The 9,556-nt window shown below is 43.6% G+C and overlaps 2 protein-coding genes across 2 annotated transcripts; one reads left to right on the forward strand and one right to left on the reverse strand.

Moving 5' to 3' along the window:
* Nucleotides 367–4,227, forward strand: LOC8071449 (V-type proton ATPase subunit C). Its single transcript, XM_002441710.2, has 11 exons — nt 367–583; nt 707–775; nt 870–997; nt 1,140–1,239; nt 1,908–1,975; nt 2,154–2,295; nt 2,524–2,640; nt 2,738–2,863; nt 3,512–3,595; nt 3,675–3,754; nt 3,846–4,227. Exons 1-11 carry the CDS (start codon nt 461–463, stop codon nt 3,940–3,942), a joined length of 1,134 nt encoding a protein of 377 aa, XP_002441755.1. The 5' UTR covers nt 367–460; the 3' UTR covers nt 3,943–4,227.
* On the reverse strand, nt 4,631–6,694 carry LOC8071450. Its single transcript, XM_002442684.2, has 5 exons — nt 6,292–6,694; nt 5,979–6,043; nt 5,573–5,636; nt 5,220–5,366; nt 4,631–5,110 (listed from the first exon to the last, which is right to left on the reverse strand). The coding sequence occupies exons 1-5, from the start codon at nt 6,578–6,580 to the stop codon at nt 4,980–4,982; spliced, it is 696 nt and encodes a 231-aa protein (XP_002442729.1). The 5' UTR covers nt 6,581–6,694; the 3' UTR covers nt 4,631–4,979.

The following is a 9,556-nucleotide window of genomic DNA, read 5'->3' on the forward strand; positions in this document are numbered from 1 at the left end:
CACCGTCCCATGCCATGCTCTTTTCTAGACCAAGGAGTAGAATGGTGCTCATCTTATGATTTATTTACGCATGGTAGAACAGTGGATTTATTATTTAATCTGGGTCTTAGAGGAAAAAAAATTCTTACACTGCAGCAAGTATCTTGGTGTTCTGCAGATCTCTCTCTCTCTGTCTATACTCTTATACGTTAATGACGTCTTTCTCCCTCTTTATTAATCCAGACACAGACACAGACACCGGGCCTCCTGCCGACAACGAGCTCGGCCGGCCACGGCCATCGAACGGACACGTTGCTAAAAACCGGGCCCGGCCCGGCCTGATCCGGGCCGCCATCGTTCCTTCCAAAGTCCAAACATGGGCCCAGCCCAACGTCACTCATCCCCCCTCCCCGGCGTTCCCCGCTCCCCTCCCCGCCGAGATCCATCATCGCCATCAGACCAGACCAGGTGCTCGGCGGCGATGGCAACCCGCTACTGGATCGTCTCTCTCCCCGTGCAGTCTCCCGGCGCCACCGCGACCTCGCTGTGGCCGCGCCTGCAGGACGCCATCTCCCGCCACTCCTTCGACACCCCGCTGTACCGGGTAGGTAATCCTGTCGCTTTCCCTCCCTCCTTCACTCCCCTCGCCGGAATCCAATCCAATCATCCACACAATACAAAGCTCGCCTGACCTGACCTGACCTGACCTCCCGCTACCGCCGCGCAGTTCAACGTCCCGGACCTCCGCGTCGGCACCCTCGACTCCCTCCTCGCCCTCAGCGACGACCTCGTCAAGGTATGTATGCTTGGCCCCTTCGATTCCATCTCCCATCTCTTCTAGAGTTCGACTCTGCCTCACCCTCACTTGCCCTCCCTCGCCCTCCGCCCAGTCCAACGTGTTCGTCGAGGGCGTGTCGCACAAGATCCGGAGGCAGATCGAGGACCTCGAGCGCGCAGGAGGCGTCGACAGCGGGGCACTCACCGTCGATGGCGTCCCCGTCGACACCTACCTCACCAGGTCAGGTCTGCTGCTACCTGCCTACTGTCCTGTCCACCCCGCCCGGTCGGATTCGGATGGGCGGTTTGTTGCCCCAACATGTGTGTAGCTCAAAAGCTAGCTTTTGTTGGTTTGTTTGGGTTGTGCTTGTGCGAGCGTGCAGGTTCGTGTGGGATGAGGGCAAGTACCCCACAATGTCGCCGCTCAAGGAGATCGTCGGCAGCATCCAGACACAGGTCGCCAAGATCGAGGATGACATGAAGGTTGGTTTTGTTTCTCAGAACACAACTCTAATGCCGGGTCAGAATGTTCTATATAAAGATCCACTAACATCGACATAGCATAATGACCAGACTTGTACATACTACTGTGCTGTATTTATTTAGCATGCTATTGGATATGGACTAATTGAGATTGCCTTTTTATAATTTGCTGTGGGCTTCTGTAGTTTTATATATCTAGATTAATTAAAAGGAACTCTGTGCTGGTACTGGAGCATTCTGGGGGTTTCATGTGTTTTTTTTTTGTTTCCCATAATAGGTGCCTAAATGATGCATGGCTAGTACTTGACCGTTAGCAATACTTCTCCTTTCACTAGCATTCAGTTGTCACACTCCTTTTATACAAATTTATAGATCACAACTAGGGTCTAAAGTAATGAGAAGTTGATGCCAGATTTTCTGAGGATAAAGCAAACACATGTATTTCACAGATAACGTACCCCTTGAAAATATCTATCTGCCTGTGATTATTCCTTCCCAACTCTATGTACGCTTCTTTTTTTTTCTCATGCTCCTTATCAGCTGTATGCCCACATGGGGTTTGGTCTCAAGTTTATGAATTTCATTGTGGTGTTACACGATGATGGTTTTTGTAATATTGTTGACTGGAAACTGAGTTTACAATGACTAAAAAATATTCTATTTTCTAGGTTCGAGCAGCGGAATATAACAATGTAAGGAGCCAGCTTAGTGCAATCAACAGAAAGCAAAGTGGGAGGTATTGCCATACTTTTATCACTACTTTTTGGAGGATTTTTTTTTATGCTTATATGTTTCCTGTGATCTCAACCATTATTCAATTCATTTGTTGTTTTACATAATGCAAATGGGAAAACAGAATGAGGTAAACTGTTTCTTGTTATGCACTGATTAATTTGCCTTTTCTTCTGTGACAGCTTAGCAGTTCGTGATCTTTCCAATCTGGTAAAACCAGAGGATATGGTCAGCTCAGAGCATCTAGTAACACTTCTTGCTATTGTTCCAAAGTACTCCCAAAAGGACTGGTTGTCAAGCTATGAGTCACTCGACACATTTGTGGTATGTTAATTTTCTGTTGTGCTTCATTTATGGTTCTTTTCAGCCTGTTTTAGAACCTCCTAAATTGGCAAGTTTTTCTTCAAATTTTCATTTAAAAGAGACATTGAATGCTGTTTTAATCTGCCCTTAGGAGAATCTTACTTCTATAAAAAAACTGTCAAGTTGCTCTAAAAGTGTATCCCTTCTTTCATTGTGTATATTCATATTTAGCTAAACATGATTTTATAGGTACCCAGGTCATCTAAACAGCTCTATGAAGACAATGAGTATGCCCTCTACACTGTAACACTTTTTGCTAAGGTTGTTGACAACTTTAAGGTTCGTGCTCGCGAGAAGGGTTTCCAGGTAAGGTTTCCTTGGACGTCTTATGCTTTTTTACATTAATCTGACATCACATCTTTAGTCTTTTGTCATTCACTAAGTTTTATTCATTTTGTTCCAGATTCGTGATTTTGAGTATAGTCCTGAAGCACAAGAAAGTAGAAAGCAGGAGATGGAGAAGTTACTGCAAGATCAGGAAGCTATGAGGACTTCGCTTCTGCAATGGTGCTATGCCAGCTACAGCGAGGTACTTAGCCTTTCCCAACATATTCCAGTGGTCCTATGATCCTACCCACAATAGCATTTCTTTCCTTAAAAATGCAACTGGTTTTGTTTTCCTTGTGAATGTCAGAAACGTTGAATGGGAATTTGATTTTAGACCATATGTTTATATTGATTGAAAGCCATTTTGTTAATGTTTGGTGTCACAGTCATTGGACACTGAGTGTGTGTTCTGATTTTAAGGCTTAGGTCTATGAAACTCCTAATTTTCATCATATCATAAAAAAAGTTCTCACTACTGGGCCTGTGACCTTGGCTAGATTTTAGATATTTGCTCGTGCACTTGATTTTTCAGATAGTTTGCTTGAGTAAACATGACCAAAGTATTGAGGATCAAATGCTTGTTGTTGTGGTTAACTGGTTACACAATTTGCTCATATTTGATTTGGTTTCTTTCTCATGCTTATCTTGCTTGCCTGACAACTCTACCTGTGTTTGACTAGGTTAAGCCCCTTTTGCCTAAAAGTTCTTTCATAAGGACCTGTTCCCTAAAGGAGTCCCTTTTGCCTAAAAGTTCTTTCATAAGGACCTGTTCCCTAAAGCAGTCCCTTTTGCCTAAAAGTTCTTTCATAAGGACCTGTTCCCTAAAGGGTTGTAACTATTTTTTGTGCAGGTATTCAGTTCCTGGATGCACTTCTGTGCTGTGCGTATCTTTGTAGAGAGCATTCTTAGATATGGTCTGCCACCATCATTCCTGGTAATTTGCTCTGCTTTCTGACTCTTTGTAATGCTCAACTCTATCTTGCATGTCTTGTCTGATTTTTCTATTGCATTAGTCTGCCGTTCTTGCTCCATCTACAAAGGGCGAGAAGAAAGTAAGGAGCATCTTAGAGGAGCTTTGTGGCAATGTCCATAGGTAATTCAGTATTTGGAGTGTAGTAGTTACATTATTAAGTCACAGCTTTTGTCTTGTTTTTCACTAATAAAATGCAACATTTGAATTACAGTATTTATTGGAAAGCCGAAGATGATGTGGCTGTTGCTGGTCTGGGAGGTGAATCAGAGGTCCATCCTTACGTCTCATTCACTGTAAACTTTGTCTGAGCCTAGTCTGTGGCTTGCCAATATTTTGGAGCAACTATTACCTCGAGTAATCGAAACAATCGAATGGCTCTGTATATTATTAGTGATACGCCAATTCTTTCTTTATCTGTCACTTTTATCTTATCATGTAATTTATATTGGGTAGATAAGCCGATCAATAATGTAGCTTTTGAGAGAACTGAAATAGATCGATCACCATGTAATAACGTGTTCTCGTAACATTGTTACTGTAATAAAGCCATGCCAAATAATTCAGATTGCTGGTCACCGAGATTTGGATTTTAATAATCGCGGCTTTCTCTAAATGGCTTCCCAAAGTTTCCAATCATGCTCGTCCTGGTTACCGCGTCCAAGAATTTCAAGAATGATTTTGAATGAAAACAAAAATGGAATTTCTAGGATTCCTCAAATATATTAATCAAACCCATATAACCGAAAGCACATATAGGATACATTTTGATGTTATCATTTGTGAGTGAGGATAACTTAACATAGTAGGTGCGATAGCCACAACTTGGAATGCAATGCAAAGACTATTGTCTACTACATGTTATTAGCTTTTTACAAAATTAATTCTAATAGCTTATCATTTATGATTTGATCAAAAAACTTATCATTTGTGAGAAAGGATAACTTATTATAGTTCTTTTCAAAAATAACTTATTATAGTAGGTGCGATAGCCACAACTTGGAATGCAATGCAAGACTATTATCTACTACATGTTAGTAGCTCTTTACAAAAATTAGTTCATAACAAACATACAATTCTCTCAGCAAGCATATATTACTCGAAACTATTTAAATCCGTACTCGACCCAATTTCGCTCCATATCCGTACCACAGTTTCGACACCCATAAAACCTGCATCTGCATTCGAATATTTTCCACTCCAATCCGAATCCGACGGAAAAACAGATTAGAATAAGAGAGAGGCATTATCCATTCGACTCCGATCCGATCCATTTTCATCTCTATCCAGGGAACACCATGCTCGGAAGAAACCCTTGAGAAGTTTTGAGATAGAAAGAGCGAGCTTCCTAGCTTGCTGTATCTTCAACTGCTGCTGCAGCTACCTCTGTCTTGGTCTCTTGTTGAGCTCCCTCGTCCTCAGTACTGGCCACCTCAACTCTCATCTTCCTTACACGGAACATCGCCAAGTGGATGTCACCTGCAATACATCGATGCAGAATAATGCAAATTTCAGGGTTCACAACCAAGAGCCACTTCTCTAAAAATTGATGAATTGGACGGGAATCGTTGGGTGATCCAATACAAACCGAAGATGAGAAAGCTGCCGGGGTCGATGGCGATGGGGAAGCCAGGGTTGAGCCGGCGCTCGTTGATGTAGGTGCCGTTGGTGCTGTCCAGGTCCGTTACCAGCAGGCTGCCACCCTTCTTCTCCAGCCGAGCATGCGTGCCTGAAACTGCAGGCAGTACAATATATGATCAGATTGCTTGCTGCTTGTTTGGCCCTGCTGGCTCCTGATTCCTGGCAAGGCATTCCATATATTTCAGAAATGCGTTTTTGTTGCATCCACGATTGCTTGTTATCAACGTTTCCAGGCTGAATTGACAGAGTACCTTACTACAAACAGAGTTCCTGACTGAACTCTTGCAAGATCGAACTGACCTGTGGCAATGGGGAGGACGATGTCGGCCTTGTCAGCAACTCGGCCAACGGTTACCGCATCATCCTGGAAAGTATGGACACCGAAATTCTAACTGTCAAGGTGACTAGTAACATGTTTGCAGTTACAGTGCATACAGTATACTGTATGTATCGCTGCCAAGCTGCTTAATAAAGTCTTCAAGGTGACAGTATGTGTCATGTTGCAGTTGCAGTACATATACATGTTTTTTTTATTTTCTTTTTTGGATAAAAAAAGGCATATGTATGCTTTGGCTGCCAAGCTGCTCATAATGTTAACTGTCCACACTGCATCAATCTAAGGATGTAGCTAGTCGGCAGTGCTATTCTACACCCTAGGTGTATAATATTATTCTTATCGACGTACGGAGAGAATGAATGTACTCACTGAGATTATCTCGATCGCGCCAGGCCGTGCAACTTTGTAGCCAATGTGACGCCAATCACCGTCACCTGAAAGCGGTAACACGAGAACATAATGGCTGCTGAGCTCAGATTTTAGCACACCATGCATACACCACAGTGGGCATATATTATACATGCAAATTATTGAAAGCAGGACGTGGTGCTACTTAACCATGCTAGCTAGCTGTTAAAGAATAATGAGTTAATAGTAACATGATAAAAGTGAGTAGACCGTGAATGATCCGAGGAGAATAATAAAGTGACTAAACGGCATTCAGAGTTTCAGACATTCAGACCTGCAGGGTCAAGAATCCATTTTTCTGTCGTGACAGCGGTTGATGAGCCGCCAGTGGCACTTGAAAAGCACCTCCAGCTAATGCTCCTGCTACTCCCCTTGCTGCCTAGCCTCGGCGCAACGAGATGCTGCTGCTGCCGCCTTGCAGTAGTGGAGGTTGTGATGGAGCAGCAAATATTCTTGCAGGGAGGCCGAAGCAACGAGGGGGAAGGCAAGGTTGTCGGCGATGATCGACTCCGGGGGCCGGAGACCAGTAGCAGGGAGCAGGTGGCTGCCACTGCTGCGTCCATGGTCAGGGCAGGCACAGGCAAGGGAATGTACCGGAGCCGGAGAAGAAGGGCTAGCTGGGGCCTTGTTTTTGTTCCTGGCCAAAATGTTTTTCTTTTTTTTTGTTTTGAAAATTTCCTGGCCAAAATGTATCGTTGCTTTGGTTGTTTGGCGTGACGTGGGCGCAATCCGATGCTGCTGGGCTCACAGCCAGTCGTTCTTCCGCTGTGTCATCTGCTCCACTGCTCCTCTCCGGGGGCCCCACGTGAGCTTCAACTTTTTTTTTTTTGAAAGATCCGGCATTGCCGGCATTGATTAATAAGGAGAAGTGAACAACAAAGTTTTACACGCGCGAGTTGCGCTACCCCACACTGCCTAGGCCTTGCAGGGTTTTTACATGACTTACTACTCGCTAAAGGTTGACTCGACCATAGGATGCCTCAAGGCTTTACATCCTGCTAGCGACCACTGCAGCGTTGTTCCCTTTATCTCCGATACAATCATCTGTGGTGTCTTTGTGCCTCCTCTGAAAATCTTGTCATTTCTCCAATTCCAGATACTCCAGAGGGTCAAGATTAACAAGGTTTGGCATTTCTTTTCATTGCTTCTGAAAGCTTGACTGTACCAATCCTCAAGTTCTAGTTCATGGCCTCCTACCCAGCTGTTTGGGTTGAGGGTGCTGCAAGCACTCCATGGGGCTACTGAATGCCAGATCATCCGCGAGCATGGGCATTCGAAGAACAGGTGCTGCGCCGTTTCCAAACTGCGTTGACAGAGTGCACAAAAATAATTATTTTCTCACCCGCGCAGCTGAAGCCGCGCCGCCGTCCATAGTCTGTTCTGGAGAAGCAACCAGATAAAAAATTTGCACTTCGGAGGTGCCCAGACCTTCCAGATCAGTGTTGGAAAGTTTGAGGAAATTTGGCCTGCAAACTGTGCTACATAAGCTGACTTTTGCAGAGTATACTCCCGAGCTGTCAAGTGTCCAAGTTATTTTGTCTTCCCCGCTCTCATCGTGGTCAAAGCCAACCTCATCAATAGCTGTCCATAGTTTAAAGAACTCACTTAGGAGGTCATGATTTAAATTGTAGGCTACATCTCGGACCCAATTCTACCCAGTGAGTGCATCTCTGACCGAACGGTTCTTCCTCCTGCTATGTCTGTACAATAGCGGATAGAGCTTTGCAGGTGGCCTACCGTCCAGCCAACTAGAGTGCCAGAAGAAAGCTTTAAGTCCATTCCGGACCGTAACCGTGGTGGCAGCTGCAAAGAGGGCCATATCCACTGAATCAATAGGCAATGTTGATGTTGAGCCACTCCAAGGTCTTTCTGGGTTTGTCCATTGAAACCACAACCATCTGAGCCGCAAGGCTCTGCTAAACTTTTCTAGTTCAATTAGAGCCAGCCCCCCAAACTCAATTGGTTTGGCTACTGACGACCATGCCACCTTGCACTTTCCCCCGTGAGTTCCAAATCGCCAGCCCACAGAAACCTCCTTCTGATCTTGTCAATGTCTTGCAGCATTTGCTTTAGCGGCCTCAATGTGGTCAGCAGATATATTGACATCGCACTCAGCACCGAACGAGTGAGTTCCCTTCTGCCTGCTTGGTTTAGGAGTCGCCCTTGCCAACCTGCAAGTTTGGACCTTGATTTGTCTACAAAACCATGCACATGTGCCACTTTCAGCCGGCCCAAAGTTAATGGGAGCCCCAAGTATGTCAGTGGGAAGGTCACTCTCCTCCCTGCAAAATTCTCCAGAATGTCATCAAGGTTCATTCCTGCACATCTGATCGGGGCCACTAAGCACTTCTCAAGATTTAGTTTCAGCCCAGTTGTTGAGCCAAACATCTCTAGAATTCCAAATAGAGCAGCAACTTCCTCCTTTATTGGGTTCAAGAAAATAACAACATCATCGGCATATAAGGATAATCGAAGTCTTGCATTTCTACCACGCAAGGGTGAGAGGGTGCCATTCACAGTTGCCAGCTCGAGTAACCTGTGCAGGGTGTCAATAGCCAGTATGAACAGATAGGGAGATAGCGGGTCACCTTGTCGTAAGCCGCGCAAATGGTCAATCCGTCTCCCCTCCGTGCCATTTAGGAGGACCCTTGAGTGCGAGGACCTGAAGATAATGGACAGCCAACTTTTCAACTATATGCCCTTGTTTGGTTTTTTTTTTTGCAAAATAGATACTATAATACTTTCATTTATATTTGATAAATATTATTTAATTATAGACTAACTAGATTTAAAATATTTATCTCGCAAATTATAATTAAATGGTGTAATTAATTATTTTTTATTTATATTTAAGACTCCATATATTTGTCGTAAGATTTGATGTAACGAAGAATCTGAAAAATTTTATAATTTTTTTAACTAAACAAAGCCATGATAACCTGGTCATTATCCGGGCCGTTGGATTCGTATCGGGCCCAGAAAACACGTAACGTCGTTTTCGCTGGCCCACGCCCGACCCGAGCGTATTACGTATAGTAACGTGTTTCTTTTTTTTTTCTTTTTTTTTTTGCGAGCAGTAGTAACGTGTTTCTTGAAGTTGGAAACGTGACCATTAGGCCTGGTACGTACGTACTTATGCTCACATTAGTACCGGGGCCTTGTTCTGGCCGGTACCAATGCTCAAGATGGAAAGCCGGTTCTTGAGCAGTGCCTGGTCCGTTAATCGAATTGTTCAGGTGGGGATATCTGGCCTCCCCATTGTTGTTTAAAAAAATATTATAATTCAATAAGCTATATTCTCCTAGGTTACTTACTCTATCAAAATAAAAAAATAGTTACTCTACGTTTATCCTAAGCTAATTTTTTAAAATTTGACCAAGTTTGTACAAAAGAGAACCAACATTTATAATACCAAATAAGTATTATCAGATTTATCATGAAAAATATATTTTTGTAATATACCTTTTTGTGTTATAAATGTTGATACTCTCTCATTTTTATTTTTTTAAAAATTAACTTAGGACAAAACTAAAATAACT

The sequence above is a fragment of the Sorghum bicolor genome, chromosome 8 (assembly GCF_000003195.3).
Source record: "Sorghum bicolor cultivar BTx623 chromosome 8, Sorghum_bicolor_NCBIv3, whole genome shotgun sequence".
Taxonomy (NCBI): domain Eukaryota; kingdom Viridiplantae; phylum Streptophyta; class Magnoliopsida; order Poales; family Poaceae; genus Sorghum; species Sorghum bicolor.

What these genes read in the sequence shown, in the direction of transcription:
- LOC8071449 (XM_002441710.2), top strand. Translation starts at nt 461, where the DNA reads ATGGCAACCCGCTACTGGATCGTCTCTCTCCCCGTGCAGTCTCCCGGC. An exon ending in GTCGACACCTACCTCACCAG is followed by an intron (nt 998 to 1,139) that starts GTCAGGTCTGCT and finishes GCGAGCGTGCAG; the next exon opens with GTTCGTGTGGGATGAGGGCA. An exon ending in CTCGCGAGAAGGGTTTCCAG is followed by an intron (nt 2,641 to 2,737) that starts GTAAGGTTTCCT and finishes ATTTTGTTCCAG; the next exon opens with ATTCGTGATTTTGAGTATAG.
- LOC8071450 (XM_002442684.2), bottom strand. Translation starts at nt 6,580, where the DNA reads ATGGACGCAGCAGTGGCAGCCACCTGCTCCCTGCTACTGGTCTCCGGC. An exon ending in CGTCCTCCCCATTGCCACAG is followed by an intron (nt 5,367 to 5,572) that starts GTCAGTTCGATC and finishes TACTGCCTGCAG; the next exon opens with TTTCAGGCACGCATGCTCGG. An exon ending in CGGCAGCTTTCTCATCTTCG is followed by an intron (nt 5,111 to 5,219) that starts GTTTGTATTGGA and finishes GATGTATTGCAG; the next exon opens with GTGACATCCACTTGGCGATG.